The sequence below is a fragment of the Chionomys nivalis genome, chromosome 11 (genome assembly GCF_950005125.1).
Source record: "Chionomys nivalis chromosome 11, mChiNiv1.1, whole genome shotgun sequence".
Lineage (NCBI taxonomy): Eukaryota > Metazoa > Chordata > Mammalia > Rodentia > Cricetidae > Chionomys > Chionomys nivalis.
The window spans coordinates 10,547,595-10,568,671 of NC_080096.1; the positions used below are offsets into that span (position 1 = coordinate 10,547,595).

General features: G+C 51.9%; 1 protein-coding gene across 5 annotated transcripts in view; it reads left to right on the plus strand.

Moving 5' to 3' along the window:
• Positions 1–21,077, plus strand: part of Kazn (kazrin, periplakin interacting protein) — a 911,421-nt gene that overhangs the window by 776,105 nt on the left and 114,239 nt on the right. For 2 of the 5 annotated variants that reach the window (XM_057784038.1, XM_057784040.1), the window contains exon 1: positions 9,473–9,863. The exons of the other annotated variants lie outside the window; for them this stretch is intronic. In XM_057784038.1, coding sequence (XP_057640021.1) covers positions 9,656–9,863 — 208 coding nt within the window. In that variant the 5' untranslated portion in view covers positions 9,473–9,655. Of the gene's footprint in view, positions 1–9,472; positions 9,864–21,077 lie in introns of those variants that run through there. 5 annotated transcript variants of the gene reach the window in all.

The following is a 21,077-nucleotide window of genomic DNA, read 5'->3' on the forward strand; positions in this document are numbered from 1 at the left end:
AGGGTGCCCTCTGCGGAACCACCTCCCACATCGGAGCTAGGGAGCTGCACACCTCTATAGCAGGTGCCAGAGTACCTAGGGGAGCCAGGGACCCAGGAAACCCTTTCCAGTGCTCAGGCTAGGGTTGGCTCTCTTCTGCCTCCAGTGGCCGCTATTAGAACTTCATGCTCACCTCCAACAGGGGAAAGGTCCCTGAGCTCATGGGTTGAATCCACAAAGCAGTGAGCATTTTGACTTTCTAAGCTGCGTGTCCTGGGGGAGTAGCCACACAATGGCTCCCCTCCACAGCATAGGGTAGGGCCTGTTCCTGGGGTGGCACCAATTGTTGGGTCAGTCAGTGGCTGAAGATGCCCTTGGCTGAAGCCCTGGTCCCAGTTCAGTAGCTGTGTGAGCCTGGGCACATCTCCTCATGCCTCTAAGCCTATTACCTGCACTGGAATACTTATGGTGAGTGAGGGAATGGTTTGTGGAACAGGCTGCGTAGACAGAGCCGCGTGAGTTTGAATCCCGTCACTACTTTATTCTAGGTGCGTGCCGAGGGGAACTTGCTTAATCTCTCTGAGGCACATTATTCCTCTTTAATAAAAGGATAGTTATCTATCTGGGCAGATATGGGTAAAACACCTTCGTCTAATATTATTGACCTCCCATAGCTATAATGCTCACGTTTGCAGGCTGATGAAATGACGTTTACATAACATGTACCCAGTAGGACCTGGCACAGAAGTGGGGACACCCTGTGATTAGTAGCAGCTCGTATCTTTATGTGTGCATACAATGTATGTGTTTCTGTGTGTGCACGTGTGTGGAGGTGCATGTCCCCTTGTGTGTTCGTGCTTTTGGAGGCCAAGGGTGTCTCCCTTAGTAGTTCTCATAGTTTTTGAGATGCGCGCGCTCTCTCTCTCTCAGAACCTTGAGCTCACTGATTCTGCGAGACTGTCTCGACAGCAAGCCCTGGGGAACTTCCTATCTGCGCCTCTCCGTTCTGGGGCCACTAAGAGATTCCAACTCGGGGCCTTAGGCAGCAAGCACATCACCTACTACACCTTCCTCAGGCCCGGTAACCATTGTCTTTCCTTGGACGCTTGCCGGGGTATGGCCCTTCGTGTGCCTTGCGGTTGGTGAACCTGGTGGAGCTCTTCCCTGCGACCAAGCCCCAGGATTCAGGGCTTGCAAGAGAAGGGATGCAGTTCCCTATGTGTCCACTAGGGGCAGCCACGAGTCAAGAGTGGCGGGCTCACTGCTGAGTCCTGTTTACAAGTGTGCAGGAGCTCAGGCTGTGGTCAGTTAGTAGAGGTTATCTTAGCATTTGTGAGACCTTGAGCTTGACCCTAGCTCTGAGGAGGGAAACACGGGCTCTAAGGTGGGAAGCAGTTCCCCTCAGCAACCCTAAATCCCATCCTTTCACCAGTGCGATCTTCTGTAAATCCCTTTATCTCATCCAGAACATGGGGACAGGGTGGATTTCAGGGCTGAGTGAGCATGGTCCCTGAGTGAGCATGGTGATGGAAATACTTAACCAATCGCATCTATTGCCAAGGTAGCATCATGGCTAGTGTGCAGCCAAACTGCATGGATCTGAGTCTCAAGTCCCTCAGGTAGTGGCTGTGTGGCTTTGGGTAAGTGACTAGACCTCTCTGTTTCTGTTTCCTCATTGGCAAAATGAGCCAACGACAGTATCGCTACCTCTGGGAGGGAGGCTGTTGGATGAAAAGTATATAAAGTAGGCCTAGCCCATGCTGAGTGCTATGAAAATATTTGCCGGTGTTACGATAACAGACTTTTGGCTTATACTGGTTTTGCTCTGAGAAGCTGCCATTTTCAAACTTCTGTTGGGAACCTCCTGACCCTGATCTTATGGGGCTTAGAGGAGAAGAATAACGGGAAGCCCTGATGAGGAAGGGTTTGCCCTCTCATTGCAGGAGGAAGCCGTCTTGGAGCTGGTCGTGGTGGTGTGGCACGGAAATCTCAGCATTTAAGAGGTGGGGTCAGGAGGGTCAGGAGTTCAAGGTCAGCCTGGTCTACTTCAGACACCCTCAAACAAATAAACAAACAAACAGACAGACAAATCTGAGTGTCCCAGGACAGGTCCGCACACACCTCTAATCCCAGAATTTAAGAGGCTGAGCCCACCAGATTCTGTGAATTCAAGGCCAGCCTGGCCTACGTAGGGAGTCCCAGGACTGTCAGGGATACAAAACATAAAAGTATTTAAAATATAATATAAAAATAAAAGGCAACCACTACAATTAAAAAAAAAAAGACTATCTTGAGGGAGTTGGGCTTGATTCGTGCCTGTAATCCCAGCACTAAGGAAATGAATGCAGAAAGATTAAAATTTCAAGGTCATCTTTGGCAGCATTGTGAGTTCAAAGCCAGCATAGATAGGAGACCCCTGTCTGAGAATCCAGCTTGAAGTAGGATGTGGTTATGCTGGTCTCTGGTTGCAGCATTTGAGGGGGTCTCAGAGAAATCAGAGAGGCTCAACGTGTGATGTTGCCTGCCACCAAGCCCAACTTGACCTCTGACTTCCACAAGCCCATACATATACCCATACAAACAACACACACATGCACACAGTAATAAAAACAATATTTTCAAAAAAGAATGCAGTGAGACCCTATCTCACAAGACAGCCAGAGCAGCCCAACACACAGCCAAGCTGTGTCCTGGGAGACACTTTAATGTTCTGTCCTGCCCAGGGCTAGGGCTCAGCCTTCTGCCTCTAGACAGACCCTTTGGAGCCCATAGAAAGAGCAAGACCATCAAATGGCACAGGGAGCCTGTGACAGGCTCACAAAAGTCTCCAGCCTCGCAGGGCAGATGGCAAAGGGGAGTTTGGGTCAAATCCTCCATCCACTGAGAACCAGGTCTGAGCAGGTCTGGGAGAAAATCCCATCTAATCCTTCCCGCTGCACCTGGGCCCCAGAATCCTGCTGGGTTGGCCAAGGAGGGGGATCAACACTGTCCCCACCTGTGGCCTCAGCCACAGAGGCAGCCCAGGGTTTGCCAAAGGGCTTCGGATTCCCAATAGAATTCCCAGGAGAAAGCAACTGCCGGAGGACGCGTGTGTCTCGGGAGCGATGGCTTGGCACTTAGCAGCTCCTAAAACATGTCCTTCCCTCCAGGAGCTGAGGTTTCACTGTGCCAGACACAGCTCAGGGACCGACAAGCGCAGCTCACTTCCCAGAAGCCTCTGCTCAGCCCAACCAGACGTTACCACAAGCATCACCCGGTCAGGGAGACCAGAGCTCCAAGGCTGACGTTGTTGGTCTGAAATCGTGGGCATCTGAGCTGGATTTGAGACTTCCTATGTTTGTCTCCAGAAACGGTCTCTGCTTCCAGAGGCAAGCTGCTTCCAAAGATCCCCACGATTCCAACTTCGTGGTATCAACACTCTCATTTAGCCTTTCCCGAGGGCGTGAGAGGCCTAGCGATGCACCCCAATAAACAGAATAGGAGAATGGTGATGGGCCCCATTTCCAAAGTGAGTTCCCATCAGGGCACACTGGCTTTTGTTCTTCTCCAGAGCCTCTGTGAGCTACCATCCTGTGAGCTGAGGCTACCGGATTCCTCCAGGAGGAACCGAAGGTTTCTTTCTATAGGAGCAAGTCTGGAAGCAGGTGATTTCCAGGTGAGCCTTGAGCTGACAGCCGGCACACTGCTGTAACCTACAAGTGATTTAGAACCAGAGTTCCCTGCTGTTTCACCCCTGAATTTCTGACCATCCTTGTTTGATGAGGCTGTGCACTTCCTGTAAGTATTTGCAACACACACACCTCCAAGAGAAAGGATAAAAAAAGAATGTGAAAAAAGCTGAGCATGGTAGTTCACACTTGAAATCCCAACACTCAGGAGGAGGAAGCAGAAAGAGAGGATGTTTGGGCCAGCCTCAGTTAGATAGCAAGTGTGAGGCCAGCCTAGCCTACACAAGATCCCCATCTTCTTAAAAACCAATAAACATACAAAGAAAAGTAGTGGGCCAGCTAGAACCCCTCTACACACCCTCTTAGTCAATACTCTGGTTGCTTAGATATAGAGACCCAAAAGCCACATGCCCGTGGTCACACACCAGCCAGGGTACCAGCACTGCAGCTGGCCCAAGTCTCCAGATGCCCTGTAAGGGGAGTGAAGAAAACTAATTGCATAGAGGGATCACAAATCCTACTATGCGTTAGGCCTTTGGAATTAGTATGACCACAGTTTAACCTGTTCCTTAGGGGTTGGCAGAGAGCTTGCCTGGCATCCTCAGTTCAACACCAGTACCACATAAAACTCGGCATGTGTTGCCAGCGTTTGGCAGGTAGTAGCAAGAGGATCAGAAGTTCAAGGTTACCCTCAGTTCTTAGGCCAGCCTGAACTACGCGAGACACTGCCAGTAAATAAAAGTGGCTGGCGAGCTGGCACAGGGGGCCAAGAGTTTGTCTAGTAAGCCTGGCGGCTTGAGTTCTATCCCTAGAACTCACCGAAGTGTAGGAGGAGAAAACCAACTCTACAAAGTTATCCCCTGACCTCCACACACACGCACGCGCGCGTGCGCACACATCACACAGCACACACATCACACACACAATAAAAATTAATACCCTTTCTTTGTGCCAGATGTGGTGACCCACACTTTTAATCCCAGCACCCAGGAGGCAGAGACAGGCAGATCTCGGTGAGTTCAAGGCCAGCCTGGTCTACAGAGTGAGTTCCAGGGCAGCTGTGGCTAGAGAGACCTTCTCTCAAAAACAAAAACAAACAAAAAATTAATTCCTTTTATGATTTGGATTTTGGAGACAAGGTTCCTCCATGTCGCCCTGGCTGTCCTGAAATTTGCTTTGTAGACCAGGCTCACCTCAGACTCACAGAGATCCATCGGCCTCTGACTCCTGAGTGCTGGGATTAAAGGCCTGTGCCACCAGACTATATTAATACTTTTTTTTAATGAAAAATATCTCTATTTAAAATGTTATAATAGAAACATAATCAAGAAAAAAGTACCCAGGAATCTCCCATGGGCTCCCGTGGACGACTTGAAGCATTGGCAAGCGCTATCGTGCCTCCAGTGGAGGGCTGCTGGGTTTTGTCTCTCAGACCGAACCTTTGTAGTGCTCTCCTGTCATCTAACCAAGGCCTCCTCGGAATGAGGAGGCACAGTGCAAAGAACTGCCCTGACCCTGTGTCCCCAGGCTCCTTGTGGTTTCTCTGGTGGCTCCCTGTCATCCTGAGGTCAGGGTTAGGGCAATACCATCTGGCCTCACACCCTAGAGCCAGAGCAGTCCCCGCCCACGGGCCGGACTGTGGTTTCTCATCACCTCTCTGACTTCCCCACCATTGGCTCTAAACCCGCTTCACCTTCAACCAAGTCTCCCCAATGGCTGATGGGAAACCACCAACCCACTGCTTTTCTGACCTCTGTGTCTTCCCTTCTGCTACCCTGCAGAGGCCAGACATGTGGGCCCTGGTCAAGGAGAGAGCAAATTGAACCCCAGGCATAGCTTCCTCCAGCATTGGTTCCCAGTGGGTCCTTCCTTTATGAGTGTGAACTTCTGGGTCTCAGAGCAACATAAGGCTCCATCGTTTGAAATAATAATAATAATAAACAATAATGAATTGAGCTGGGTAAAATTCTTATAAAAAACCTGAGTTGGATCTTCCATCAGGACTCATATTTTAGAAAAAAAAAAAAAAAAAAAGCCTAGGCACAAAGCACACTCGTAATCCCAGTACTGCGGAAGGGACTCAGTGACCTACCAGCCTGCATAGCTCACTTGGTGAGCTCTAGGCCAGGAAGAGATCCCGTTTCACAACCTGAAGAATGGCAGCCAAGGCTGTCCTCGGCCTCCATACACATGAACGCACACACAAGTACACACAGGAACTGTATACCCACATCAAAACGTTTAAGAATTTCAAGGAAACATCATCAAAGCCCTGAATCCCAGCACAAGGCCTTTTGGAGCACAGGACCCTGTGTTTCCCAGTTGGAACCCCCAACATTCAGCCCTGCTCTGGTGTGCTCACTGGGGCTCTGTCTGACGTGTTTCTTTGCGTGGGACCTGTCCAGGCTGCCCCAGGCAGGATATGGGGTTAGTATCTGACTCCCAGATCTGGCTATCTGTTCAGTATCTGCCAGATCTGAACAGAAAGGTCCCCTGGGCCCTGGGTGGCCTTCCAGGGCAGGGACCGTGGTCACTTTCTATTGTAGAGACCATAGACTTCATGCACAGATATGTGGGCCCAGTGTTTTCCAGAAACGTTCCTGAAGGAAGCGCCTGGAAAATACTGTTCTGGTATGGTAGACTACATAGTTCAGCTTTGACTAGCAGGGTAGTGCCTGCAAGGAAAACCCGGAGCAGGAGACTGGGAGAAGCCTAGTTTCTGGGAACCCCAGAAAACTAGGGGAAGTGAACTGAACCCAACTTCTGATCTGCAGTGTGGGGAACGCGCGCGCGCGCACACACACACACACACACACACACACACACAAAGCTGAGCCAGGGCATAACTTTGCTGAGTAAGGAGAGCAGTGGAAATTCCCCAGGGCTGTGACCTTGCGAGTAGCCTGGGTGGTTGAAATGTCTCTGGGAAGTTTGTACAGCTCTTTGAGGCTGTCCTGGAGAGAGCACTGGTGGCCCAGGGACAGGCGACACAGAAACTTCTAGACACATTTGCTTCACTGTTCTTCCTCCTTTCCTTTCTTATTCTTAACGTTGTCAGCTTTGTTCTTATGATTTTTTTTTTACATCGATGAGTGTTTTGCTTGCATGTCTGTATAATGCAGGGGTATCTGGTGCTCACTGGGGTCAGAAGGAGGAATCAGATCCCCTGAAACTAGAGTTACTGATGGCTGTGGGCAGCTATGTGGGTGCCGGGACTCAAACCTGGGTCCTCTGTAGGATCAGCTGGTGCTCTTAATCACTGAGCCATCTCTCTAGCCCCTTGTTCTTAAGTTTTTTTTTTTTTAAATATTTATTTATTATTACACAGTGTTCAGTCTGCAGGCCAGAAGAGGGAGCCAGATCAAATTACAGATGGTTGTGAGCCACCATATGGTTGTGGGAATTGAACTCAGGACCTCTGGAAGATCAGCCAGTGCTCTTAACCTCTGAGCCATCTCTCCAGCCCCTTAAGTTTTAAAGAATTGTCAACATCCCAAACTAAGAAGAGTATCCGGAAACACTGGGCCCACACTCCTAGGCATGAAGTCTAGTCTTCCACAGGAAATGACCACCGTGCCACACCCTAGAGTTACCCTGATGACAAGTCCAAGTGGCCAGTGTTACCTACCCAAATGCCTGTGATCTTTTCCCTGATGCTGGAGCAAAGGGCATGTCTCTAACAAGAGTGGGAAAATAGGTGTGGGGGCTCAGACCTGTAATCCCAACACTCAGGCAGGGGAGTCAATGCAAGTTCAAGTCCACCCTCAGTTACATAGCAAGTTCTAGGCTAGTCAGGGCAACATAATGAGACCGTGTATTAAAAAAGAAGAAAAAGAAAGTGGGGAAACAGAAAGTGGACCGGGAGCTCATTGTACTTTAATGACTTCGGGGAACGCGTGTTTCTTTATGGAAGTGAAATTCTAATGGTTTTATCTTGTTGTTGCTCTTGTCCTAGAGAGGGCTTGATACTGAAGCTTAGGCTAGCCTGAATCTCACTATACTACTGTCCAGGTTGGCCTGGAATGCCTGCCTTAGCTTACCGAATCACTATATCCAGCTTTTGCAAAACATTTAATAGACAAGGTGTTCTAGATTGCTTTCTGTTGCCATAATAAACTCCATGACCCAAAGCAATTTAAGGGAGGGAAGAATTGACTTCAGCTCATATTTTCAGGCCACAGTCCACCCTTGAAGGAAGTCAGGGCAAGTATTCAACCACGGAAGGACACTGTTAGCTGGTGGCTCAACTAGTTTTCTTAGACAGCCAAGGACTGCCTGCCTAGGGATATGGGACCACTCGTATTGGGCTGGGCCTTCCAATGTCAGCAGCTATTAATCAAGACAGCAGCCTACAGAGATGCCCACGGGCCAATATGACCCAGCCAATTCTTTAACTGAGGTTCCCTTTTCTCAGGCAACTCTAGGTTGTATCTGATTTACAATAAAAACCAACCAGGAACAAAAGGGGAGGTTAAGTCAGAAGACAGCCTGAATTCCCTGATGAAACCTTCCTCTTGTGTCTTTTCTCTTCCTCTTATACCCCCACCCTGCTACCACACACACACACACACACACACACACACACTGGAAGTGTCTCCAGGATGAGATTTTTCTACCATCCAGGGCTTGGAAAGGTGTTCCTAGATTTTCTACCTTCCAGGGTTCAGAAAATGCTTTCCTATTCTGCTTCTCATTCTAGTAAATGTATCGGACTTGGGGACTGTACTGTACTTGGTGCTGGGTTCATGTCTTTCTGCTTGAAGGGCTGGTTATTTAAGGCATGGGCCATTTTCTTGCACTGTTGGGGACACCAGCAATAGCTCTTGGCATGTCCCGTGCCCTCCATGGTGATCAGGGCTTGCAGTTAGGGATGGGGAGGAGGGGTCTTGGCACCGTTGTAGACTCTCCAGCTGGGCCAGTTTCCCAGGAGGAAGGGAATGGCCACTGGGGAGACCATGGTGGTTAGTAGCCAAGCCACTGTGGTTGAAGAGAGATGGGGCTTCTCTCCCGTGGTCCAGAGAGGGACTGTAAAACGTTTCAGATTTGGAGTCATTTTGTTACCATAGCTTGTTGGAGAGCCATCTGTGAGTGGTCAAGAGACTCTCAGCTCACAGGCTGGGACAGAGAGAGAGTCACAGGTCATAGCAGTGGACACCTAAGGGGTGGTGGTATTGGTGGTGAGCTTGGAGGCTCCTCACCTAGCTGTGCAGCTTGGCTCCCTGGAGTCTGCAGCTGGGGAAAGCCAGCCCTGCTCCGGAGCAGGGCCGTGGGGAAATAATTAGTCCCTCTAAAGAGCATTGTAATCTCAGATCAAAGGGGTCTCCCAGCTGCAGAGCACTTTACAGGCTCAAGGCCAGCCCCTGGAACACCCACTCCAGGCCACTCCAGGGTGCAGCTCGCGCACCCTCCAAAGTACCACCTAGTCCTGAGTTTGACTGGCCTAGTAAACCTCTGTCCCCTAAGACGAGAACATCACTTCACTGGCCAGCACACTGTAGTGCCAGGCACGGGCCTGCAGCCATTCTTCTGGCACACTCGGGCTTGAGCTCTGTGACTCTAGATCCCTGGGACAAGGCCATCTACCTTTCAGTTCCTAGGTTTCTCTAGGAAGGGCTGAGGGCGGGGAAGGTTGGGAGGTGGGGGGCGGCGGCCTGGGGCCAGACGCACGAGGGGCCAGTAGGCGCCAAGGAGTGGGGCGGGGGCGTGGTCCAGTAGAGAACGTGGAACCGAGAGGGGGCGTGTTCGGGGAGTGGCCAGAGGGTACCTCGCTAGCCCGGAAGGAGCGGGAGGAGGAGTCGCAGGATCTGGAGTTGTTCCCACGTGAGAGGATCGTGCCGGATTCCTCCGGTGCGGCGGCGGCTAACTGCCGGGCGTCCGGCGGGGCTGAGATCGCTGGCCGGGCGCGCGTGGGTGGCCCGATGCGGCGGCGGCTCCGCGGGCTGTGAGCCGGGTGTCCGGCGTCAGAACCCCGTGTGCCGCCGTGGGGCCTCGCGTCCCGGGCACACGGGATGCGGGCGGCCGACTCGGGCTCGTGGGAGCGCGTCCGCCAGCTCGCGGCACACGGCCAGCCGACTCCGTCCTGCGGCCGGGACACCGGGCCCCTGCGCGCTCCGGAACCTGGAGCCTGCGAGCTATGCACGGGTGCTGCGGCGCCTCGAGAGCAGCAGCGAGCTGGGGCGGTCACCGATGCAGCGGATGGCTACGGCAGCCAGCTGGGTAGGTGCTTGAGGAGCGGGCAGGGCGGCGCGGTTGCAGGCCCTAGAGCCTGGGAGCCGCCGGGACCGGGCGCGCGGGGGCGCTCCGGGCCGGGGAGCTCCGAGCCAGCCGTTGGTGGCAAAGTTGTGTCCCCGAGCGCCGGGTGGGTGCGGCCGGTTAGCGCACTGGACGAGAAGAGTTTTTAAGCTTGGGAGCTGGGGGCTCGGTGCTCTCCGGCAGCACCCCTCCCCCTTCTAGAACCTTAAGAGGACTGCAGGGAGAGAGGTCAGGGCCATGCCTGTCAGAGTCCTGGGATCCCTTGGCGCCTGCAGACTCAGCTCCGGGATGGACCCAGAGCGTGGGAAAGGGGCTAGCCCTGTGCAAACTTGGGACGGTCCCTTGTGAGTTCTTAAGCGTCGGAGATAGGGTTTTAGGACTATCTGGTTTCGCGACTCGAGCTTGCCAAAGCACTAACTACATGGAGAGAGGTCAAATCCACATTTGTCAGGGTCCTGCAATACAGTGGCGCCTGCAGATCCACTTCGGGGCAGGCCCCGGAGAAAGTGTGGGTAAGGGCCTAGCTCGCAGCAAAGTTGGGGCGACCACCTTTCCTGTGTTCTATAGTCCATCTGGCTGCTGTAAGTCCGGAAAAAGAGTTCTCCTCGCTCCAACCGCTCACATTTGCTGGAGTGGAGCAGAGAGATTGCTGACTTTCACATACACTTTAACTCCAGGAGAAATTGCAGCAGTTGGAAGCACAAGCGCCGAGGTCTAATTGCGAGTGCTTGGCCAATCCGCCCCAAGTAGAGTACAGTGTTCTGTGTTAAAATGCGCCCAGTGGGTGCGCCCATTCCCGGCTCAGCTGTCTTCCTCCACCCGCCCCCAAGTTAAGTCATGGGGTGGGGGCAGGAACCCTGGATCCGCCTGTCTCCAAGGGGGAAACAATTTAGGTGGAAGTCTGCTGGCTTTTCCGAGAAGAGCCTGCCATCCTTCAGTCTGAACTTCTGAACACTTTTCCAGGAACAACGGAAGTGCACAGGATTTTTTTTATTAATTGTTGAGCACCTGACTGTGCTGTAGGAATTTTTGTGCTGTGTCCTGAAGCCCCACCTGGAAGTGAGGCTGTCTTTATCTCTCCCTGCAGAGACTGACAGAACAACCCAGAGGCGGAGCCACTTAGAGCTCTCACTGTGGTAAACCTTGGTGCTGGCATCTCAGCTTTTATTTTTGTCTAAGGTAGGGTCTTAGGACCATGCTGACTTTGAACTAACTCCAGGTCCTTCTGCCATGCTAGGGCTACCGTACTGGCTATCGACTGGCTTTGGCACCTCAGGTTCTGCCTGTGGCATGGTAAAACCTAGCATGTTGATCCTGATCCCAGGCAGGTTGCTCCTGAGCTGGGGAACCCACAGAGTACCTGCCAAGCGATTCCTTCCTCTGGGAAGGAGCCAGCTGATGTACAGCAGCACGCAGGTTAAGCGAGTTGTGTCATCTCTTTGAGACTCGGTTTACCCACCGTGGAAATGGGTACCCACTAAGGGGTGTCATCGTTTAAAAGATGCTGTGTCCACTAGGCATAGTGCCTCATACCTGTTGTCATTCCAGGTTCTCAGGAGCGGAGGGTGTTGAGTTCACGGTCTGTCTGTGTCACACAGTGAGGTCAAGGCCACCCTGGGTAGCTCAGCGAGATCCTGCCTCAAAACAAAAAGCACAACAAACAAACAAACAACAAAAACAACAAGCCACAACTCAATGGTAGAGAACTTGCCCAGAGTGTTTGAGAATCTAGCTTTGCTCTCCGGTAGAAAAAAGAAAGGCAGACGAAATGGCTCAGTGGGAAATGGCACTTGCTGCCAAGCCTTGAGTTCCATCCCCCTGATCCACGCGGTGGAAGGAGGGAGCTGTCTTCTGACCTCCACACATGACGTGTCTGCCTCACGTTTTTAAAAGAAGAGAGGGAAGGGCGAGGGAGCACCTAGCCTGTGTCACCGCAGGTGCATAATAAATATTAGTCCTGGCCTTCTCATACCTGGCATACTTGCAGTCCCACCTGTCACTCACTGCCCCAGGGACTCAGTTTCCCTGTGGGCTGTGATGCTATCTTCCTTGTCCCTGCCCTTTTGACCTGTGTGTGTCATGATGACTTTTGCCCCATCTGTAAAAATGCTTTAGGGCTCTGAGGCCAATGTGTTGCGGCTGTGGACACTGTTATTATGTCAACGTGTGGAAGATGGCTGGGTGGAGGGTGCAGCTGTTGACTCTGTGTCTGGATGGGCTCCATTCCTGTGTTCATAACAATGTCCTAATGGCATGCTGCACCCGGGAGACGCCTGCCTCTTACATCTGAGACTGGTTGTTTGCCATGGCCCTTTCTCATCACGTGTCCCTAGAGGGGAGAGGGTGTTAGAGATGGCGGTTCCCAAATCACAGGTGGCATTCCTGCAGGAGACAAGGTCACACCAGCAGGCTGTCCAGAAAGTTCTGGCCCTTCCTTCTCCAAGTCACTCCCTTCCTCTCTGTTTCCCTTCCTCCTTCTCTTCCTTCCTTCTTTCCTCTCCCCCTTTCTTTCCTTTGCAGGGTCCTCTGTGGCCCAGTCAAACTTGATATGTAGCTGAGGATGACCTTCAATTTCTGATCCGCCTGACTCCACGGCCTGAGCCCTGGAATTATAGGCATGAGTCACCAGTTTTATTCGGAATTGGGAATCGAACCTAGGACCACATGTACACTATGCAAACACTAACCATAACTACGTCTTCAGTGTCTCGTGTCTGATCTTTTTTTAATTTAAGCTTGAATTCTTTTATTTATGTGTATGCATGTGTACCCTCAGAGGCCGGAGGAGGGGGATCGGATCGCCTGGAACTAGAGTCCCCAGTGGTTGTGAACCACTTGATGTGGGTGCTGGGAGCCGAACTATGGTCCCCTGCAAGAGCAGCAAGTGCTCTTAACTGCTGAGCTGCCTTTCGTCTGCGTCTTCAAGGACAGTTTCAATGATATCTGGAGGCCGTTGGCAGCCAGTGCGGAAATGGTTTCTGTTTATGGGAGTTTTCTTCTAGGAAGGAAATGGGAATTCTTTGCCTTAGCACCACAGGCTGAAGTTGTTGAGGAAACAAACACTCCAGCCAGACTGTGTGGCCGCTCTTCTTAGACTCGGCCGTTTGTCCCAAGCCAGATCCGATGCTCACCTTAAGGCTCTGAAGAGATAGAGGCCTTGCTGGATGAGGCCTTCTGGGAGTGAACACTTTGCCTCAGGATAGAGGTCTGCACACGTTGACATTGCTCAGGAGGCCTGCCCTGAGATCCACAGGGTGATGGCCCTGAAATAGTGATAGCTCTGACCTCTAGGGTAAATGGACCAATGACCAGAGCAGAGGACACAGCATTGACTGCCTGTATAGTCCCCACCGCACCCCACCTCTCCCCAATTCCCTCTGACCTTGAGATACCTGATAGACCAGTTTGCCTTCGGGAAATCTTGATTCCAGAGCCCCTGCAGAGTGAGCCAGGTGCCCACTAGATGTTCTTAACTGGGGACATGAATTGATTTGGCCTCTCGGTCACTGTCCATTCATTCGGCCATCTATTTGGAACACCTGCTAAGAGGCAGGTGCTGTTAGAGCTGTCAGGACTATCGTAGCAAACAAAAGCTACTGCAGTCCATCTTCCAAGGCTCTTAGACTCCGTGGGAGGGGATTGCCCATAGGCACGCGTGTCCGAGACAGACGAGTCCAGGGGCCGAAAATGCCGTGCAGAAAATGAAGCTGGGAGGGGATCTGGCTGGAGGGACAAGCTACCTCGTGTTAAGAGAGTGGTTAGAGACAAAGGCATGTGTAGCGAGGCTCTTTGGGTGCTGAGTCCCTTAGGCTAAAGAACATTGCCACTGGCTGCCGTTCCAAGTCTGTTTGGAAAAGAGCGTGTTTCTGTGGACAACAGTGATTAATCTGTCTACCTCTGAACTTGTGGTTTTAGATTGTGTTTTTGTTTCTTTGTCTTTGAGACGTGGTCACCTCTTTCCTAGGCTGGCTTCGGCTCACTCTGTCACCTCCGCCTGAGTTTCTGATCTGCATCCAGAGTGCTGGACTCGCAGCCCGGGCCACTAGGTCTGGTTTACACTGTACCCTTCCGTACCTCTTTGTAAGATAAAATGTTGCTTGTTTATTTGCTGGTTTGTTTGTTTTGGATTTGGTTGGTTGGTTGTTTGAGATTTCTCTGTGTAGCCCAGGCTGTCCTGGAACTCTGTAGACCAGGCTGACCTCAATCAAACTCAGACATCTGTCTGACTCTGTCTGCCTCCCGAGTGCAGGAATTAAAAGTGTGTGCCACCACCGCCCATAATGTAAGATAAAAATGTACAAGAAAAAAGTGCCTCAGTGGGTGGTGGAGGCACACACCTTTAATCCCAGCACTCGGGAGGCAGAGGCAGGTGGATCTCTGTGAGTTCAAGGCCAGCCTGGTCTACAAGAGCTAGTTCCAGGATAGGCTCCAAAGCTTCAGAGAAACCCTGTCTCGAAAAACCAAAAAAAAAAAAAAAAAAAAAGAAAAGAAAAGAAAAAAAGTCCCTCAAGGGATCAAACCCAAGGCCTATTATGCACGTTCCTCAAGCTCTCTGCTGACTGGCCTGTTTCCTGGGTCCTAAGCCACCCTTTCTGAAATCCTTCTGTCGCCTTTGCCCTGTCCCTGCCTTGTCACACCAGTTAGCATACCCTGGGGCACCAACTCGCTTGAGCCCAGGTCTGTATAAAACTAAACTGAGAGATTGTCTCAATCTGTCCCCCCAGCAGCCAGGGGTAGGGATGGTTGCCAAGGAGACCAGTGCTTGGAAAAGTCGACAGCCTGGCCCAAGGTCACACAGGCAGTGGGGTGCACAGCCTGGGAGTGAACCCCAGTTTGTAGACCGAAATCTTGGAGGAACAGAAAGACCTTGTGTTGTTCTTTTTTTTTTTTTTTTCCGAGACAGGGTTTCTCTGTGTGACAGTTCTGGTTGTCCTGGAACTAGCTCTTGTAGACCAGACTGGCCTCAAACCCACAGAGATCCGCCTGCCTCAGCCTTCCAAGCGCTGGGATTAAAGGCGTGCGCCACCACTGCTGGGCTTATTGTACTGTACCTGAATAGGTAGACCCTTTATTAATCTTAAGGTCTTTTTTTTTTCTTTCAACTTTTTTGTTTGTTTTTAAGACAGGGTTTCTCTGTGTTGCCCTGGCCATCCAGGACCAGGCTGGCCTCAAACTCAGAGATTCGCTTGCCTCTGCGCCCCGCACCCCCCCCCCCCCCGGGGGCTGCCATTGAAAGCGCCACCACTGCTCGGCTTCTTTTAAATTTCTGTCTTACAAAACTAAAAGGTTTGTCTTCTCCCCACTCTGGTTTGAGCAGCACCAGCGTTCACTCATCTCTGAGTGGCGTTAGCAATTTCAGTGAGAGATCTTTCCATTACCTGCTCTGCAAAGGCCTTCCACTAGGAAGAAGGTGAGAGAGTTTCCCTCCTGAAGCCCCCAGCAGCCGTGCCACTAAGACCAACTGGCTTCATTTACCATCCCCATGGGGCAGGGCGGGATGGAATTCACCGGGGCCCGGACTGTCCCTGTGATCAGGGCTGTAAACCGCCTTGAAGGTTGGTTTCCCAGTGACCACTGTGTCCCCCTGTGGTGGTTCAGTGTTTTGGACTGAGTCTTATCCTCCGCCAGGGTTGGTGGCCGCCTGGATGACAACACCAGTTTTAGAAATAAATGCTCCGAGGTTAGAAGTCCTGGGTTCTGCTCCTTCCGAGCCGTGTGCCAGCCAGTAGGTTACTGAGCATCCCAAGCCCCAGTCCCTTCTGTAAAGTGGGGAAGAGTTCTTTTACCCACGTGAGAGTCGGAGAGCGCCGCCGGGAGTCTAGTTAGTGTCACTGCTACCCGCAGGGCCGCTTGCTACAGCCACCACCAGGGAACGGGGAATTCCCAAGGTCTAAAGTACTGAAGTGTACGGAGCTGTGTGTGAAATGCCACCTATGTCATCGTTGTTACAGGTTTTCTTGTTGTGTGTGTGTATTAGTCTCACGTAGCCCCAGCTTGCTTGTACTCACTATGTAGCCAAGTTTAACCTTAAGCTCCGAGCCCCCTGCCTCTTACCAGTTTCCGGTAACCAGTTACCAGTTACCAGTGTGCTTCACGAGGCCTGTGGATATTGGGATTTGATCAAGCAGGTGGCTCAGAAGAACTGGCTGCTGCTTTGGCCTTGTGAGTCATCGGGGATTCTCCGCGTGGTTTTCGAACCCCCTTGACGGTCTCTGTGATATTTCAGCTTGAGCTACCGGGTCCACTTGTCACTCAGCGCTGGCGGAAGAAGGGCGTGTGCTTCTTTTAATCAAGGCAAACAGCACCCACTACCCTGAGGTGCGGTGCACCTCTGTCATCGTAATAGGGCACGTTGTCAAAAATGGAAGATCAGGTGGATTTTCTAGCAGACAGGTTTTTTGCCCCAGCAGATAAGCCCGGCCAAACACATCATTAAAGCTGGCCAAAGCAATCACCTGGGAGCCCTGTGCTGGCTGAGTCACCAAGGGCTTAAACACTCTGGAGAGGCAAGCCAGGGTGAGGAGGTGCGCACGAGTGCGTGCATGTGCGTGTGTGTAGTTATTTTAATGGATTTACGCTCGGTAAAGGCGTTGGAAGCTGCATGTGTCAGATGAGCGCCTTCCAGGGAGGGGGGACGTTGGGATCACCGCGGATTCCCAAGGGCCACCTCCTCTGCAGCCCCTGTGCCAGCCTGCGTGATGGCGGTGACTTCAGGCTTTCTCTTGTCTGCTGCTTGGATGCTTTCAGAAGAGGCCAGACGGAGGACTCCGCTCACGGCGATTCCTCTCACCTCTTGCCCAATATCCACAGCCCTGCAGATGCTGCAGAACCCCCTGATCTGGAAGAAATTCCCAGCCAGGTGGGAGCTGCAGGTAGGTGAGACCCGCCCAACTGATGCCTCAAGCCCTGGCCTGGAGACCCTGAACCCTGGCTATGGTGGTGGAGGGGCAGGAAGGGCAGCGTGGTATCTGTCCCCAGGGTACATGCGGATTTGGGGGACTATACCAGGGAACGCCCGTCACCTGGCACCTGGTGGCTGATCTGCAGGTGCCTGGATTAGGAAGGTGGGTGGCACCAGCTAGTTTGGGCTGTAACTTTATCGCAGGCATTGAGTGTGTTTTGTGCCTTTTCATTGTGTGGGAGCTTCAGAAGGTCTCCCTGGAGGCTGGCAAAGAGGTGAAAACAACCTTGGGGTCCCCTGGGAGCTTTGTTCCCACACCTACCCGCACAGCCTTGACACCAGGCTCCTCCCTTTAAAACCCTGTGTGCTAAGGCAGGGAATAAGGTACCCTTTCCTTAGGGCAGGGCCTGTTAATAACAAACTCATTTGCTGAGGGCCAACTGGGATTCGAAGGGTGCCTGATGCAGAGGCTATGGTCTGTTGATTCCCATGGCCAAGAGTCAGCTGGCATTCTCCCCATTTCCCAGATGAAAGCACCAAGACCTAAAGAAGTTATCGGGCAACGAACTTCTGTTCCAGGTTGCCTTCTACAAGGCTGTCATTCCCTGTCATTTGACCCAGAGCAGAGGCTGAGGGGCTGGAATCCGTGGGCTTTCCTTTCTCTCTTTATGTTTTTAATTTTGTGTTTGCTTTATTTGAAGACAGGATCTCGCCGGGCGGTGGTGGCTCACGCCTTTAATCCCAGCACTCGGGAGGCAGAGGCAGGCGGATCTCTGTGAGTTCAAGACCAGCCTGGTCTACAAGAGCTAGTTCCAGGACAGCCTCCAAAACCACAGAGAAACCCTGTCTCGAAAAACCAAAAAAAAAAAAAAAAAAAGACAGGATCTCACGTAGGCCAGGCTGGCCTTGAACTTGGCACATAGCTGAGGATGACCTTGAGTTGTTGGACCTCTTGCCTTCAGCTCAAGTGATGGAGCTGTAGTGTGTGTGTGTGTGTGTGTGTGTGTGTGTGTGTGTGTGTGTGTGTGTGTGAGAGAGAGAGAGAGAGAGAGAGAGAGAGAGAGAGAGAGAGAGAGGTCTCTTTCTAGAACAGGCAAGTTCTCCTGCTGTTCCAGCCTCCCCAGTGCTGAGATACAAGTGTGAGCTGTGGAGCCCAGCCTAAGGGCTTTTCTTTCAGGCACCTGAGGCCCAGAGCTGATCCGCCTCTAGGAGAGCGTCCCATCCCCACTCACCCTTGCTGTTTGGGAACCCAGAACGCAGACTCTTGAGTTGAAAACCTGAGCAGGGCTGAATAAATCTGTTCCATCCACATGGAGCTGACACTGAAGCCTAGGAAGGGTGTCTACTCCAGGAAGCCGTGGGTGGCGGTTTTCAGGGTCAGATGGGTCCTAATAAAAGACGTGCGAGACCCTTGGGAGACACCCTTCTTCCCCCTTCATTGACCTCCTCCCAAGAGTCTGAAGTTGCTCAGATAGATCACAGTGGTTTGGGGTGCTGGCTGCTATATAGGGTTTGTTGTATTTGTTTTTTAACTATGGCTCTTCCCGGCTGGCCTAGAACTCACCTTGTGGCAGAGGATGATTTTGAGTAATTCTTTCTCCTCTTCCTCCTCCCCTTCCTCCTTTACAAGGTCTCACTAAGTAGCCTTGGCTGTCTTGGAACTCTCTACCTACACTAGGCTGGCCTTGAACTCACAAAGATTCAAGAGTGCTTAAGTTACATTGGTATACACTACTACACCCCTAAGCTAGGGATCTGTGTTTAAGAGCCCTGAGTATTTTTGATGTCCCTTTTGAAACAGGGGCTCTTGTTTCAGGCTGGCCTTGAACTTCTGACCCTGTTTTCACCTCCCAGTTCCTGGGATTGCTGACACAGGACTATACTGTTGTTGTTTGTTTGTTTATTTGTTTGCTAATGTATGCTGGGGATCAAACCCGAGGGCCTTGATTCCACTGACCAGACTTTGAAAAGTTTTGCCTTTTGGTTTTGGAGGCCATGCTATGCATTCTTACTCTTCCCCGTGTCCTAATATCCTAATCAGCAGAGTCCTTTTCTCTCCCACGGGTGTCTGTAGTAGACACACAGCCTAGTTCAACTCATGACTTTTGTGATCCCACCTCTCCTCGCCCCCATTTTTATCCGCACCCTGGCTTGTGTTCTTAGACTCTAGTAGAAGGACTACAGGTGTCAGTTATTGTGAGCTCACAAGCCCCCCGCTGTGGTAAGACAGACAGCAGGGCGCTCAGATGCCCCACTTGGGGCCCCAGGCAGGCCCCCCCCACCCCGGGCATTCTTGTGCCTTTTGTTCAACCTGCCATCCCTGACTCTCAGGAGCCAGTGCCTGGCTGGGTGCTAAGGAGACTTAGGAAGCCAGCTCTTGTCTGTGATTCATCCATTCTTAAAGTTCTAGTCCCCAAAGTCAGCGGTGGAGCCTGTTTTTCCAGCCTCCTGGAGCCCAGCCTCCACCCGCCCTGCCCCACGTCTCTTTGGACGCCTTTGTTGTTGGTGCTGAGGATCTGTGGAAGCAGACTTGTTCAGCTGTGCCCGCATTTCCTCAGTTCTCTCTGCCCCAGGGAGGAGAACCACCAGGAAGGCTGTGTCCTTCATGCCCTTGGGAGCTCTCTCTGTACCCTTGGGGTCAGAAACTTGGGTGGCGATAGGTGGACAGACCCTGTCTGTGACCCTCTGTATGCTGAGCCCCAAGATGAGTGGACTCAAGTAAATTCTAGGGTGAGGTGGATTCCACAGATGTAGACTGGCCTTGGGCATCCTGCTCTTTTCCTTCTGCCTTCGGGGACCGTGGGATTAAACTCAGTTTGTCATTAAACCTCAGAAAATGTTCGTTGAAACAGGGGCTTGCCTTTGTTGCCTAGGCTGGCCTTGAACTCCCGATCTTTCCACTGCCACCTCCCAAGTGCCAGGATGGCAGGTTGTGCGCCACTTGCTTGGCTGTTTGCAGTTGTAGCCTCTTTTAAGGGGGGGAGAGACTTGGGCCCTTGTCACCTCTTGGCCATGGTGTATTATTTGTGACTGCTCAGCTTTTGGTCTCCTCCTTGTCCTGGGCTGCCTAGAGCAAAAAGATGGCAGATGCTTGACGGAGGACCTGGGTTTCACCAGGAGGCGGGAACTTCGCCAGTGCTCAGAGTACCAGGCAGGGCTCTATTGTGCCCTCTTAGGCAGGAGCCATGATTTGGTTTGTGTTTGCTTCCGGTCTGTGTGCTGGGCTTCCTCACCCTGAATGCCAGATGTGACCTCTATGTCTCCTTTCTGATAAAGCATAAAGGTTTGGATTCCTGGGGTTTGTGGCTATATAAACACCCACACGCCGCGAATACTCCTTGCTGCCTGTGGGCTTCTAGTGTCTGGCCTCGGCTGGGAGTCATCACTGATCCAGGGCAGCCTTTTGTGGGGCAGATCCCTGCAGCTGTCCTTTAAAGCTCCTGCAGGCAGGTAGGGTGGTACCTCCATCCAAATCTTTCCAGGGTTCCTCTGAGGCCCTCTGCTACTCTGGCAACTGGTGACAGAGGCAAGCTTGCATCCTGGAGACTCCCTGAGGAAGGCAGACGTTCACTCTGGGTACTGGAGCAGACGTAGGGTTGTCCCCACAGTATGCCTTTCCTGCCATGGTCTTCAGGTGTGGGCACAAACATCTGCCCCGTGGGAATGATCTAGAAGGGAACCCTCTTTTTCTAATGTTGATAACAAAACCCTGCTTTTGATCCCACGAGAATGGGAGAGGTTATTCTGAGCCAAATGTGGGGTGACCCCCAGTGAGATTCCATATCCAGAGAACGTACATGAACTTTTATAGCCACAGAACAAAAGAAAGTCACGAATTAAAGCAAGTACCGAATCCATCCATGGGGACATCAAGTAGGTGAGTGGCAGCAGAGCAAGGGCTCAGAGATGCTATCTGCTGGCATATTTCACTTTGAGGTTGGTGGCAGCTGGGGTCGGCCAAGTCGATACATTCCAAACACCCTACCTCACAGTCACGAGCCCGTGAGGTCAGATCTAAGTAAATGGCTCCTGAAGATACCAGAGACATCTGGGGTGATTTCAGTTCTTAACCTGCAACGTCCCTTCTCTCTCCAGGCACACATTCTAGTCAGCTCACCATAGGGGAAGTGAGGCACTCAACCGCGAGACGAGTGTCTGACAGGACTTTGTGAAGCCTGGACTAGAGAACTGAATTTAGCTAATTTGTACTTTTGGGAGCGGCCGCTTGTAACTGCTGGCCCACACTTCAGGTGCAGTCAGGACTCCCGAATGTTTCT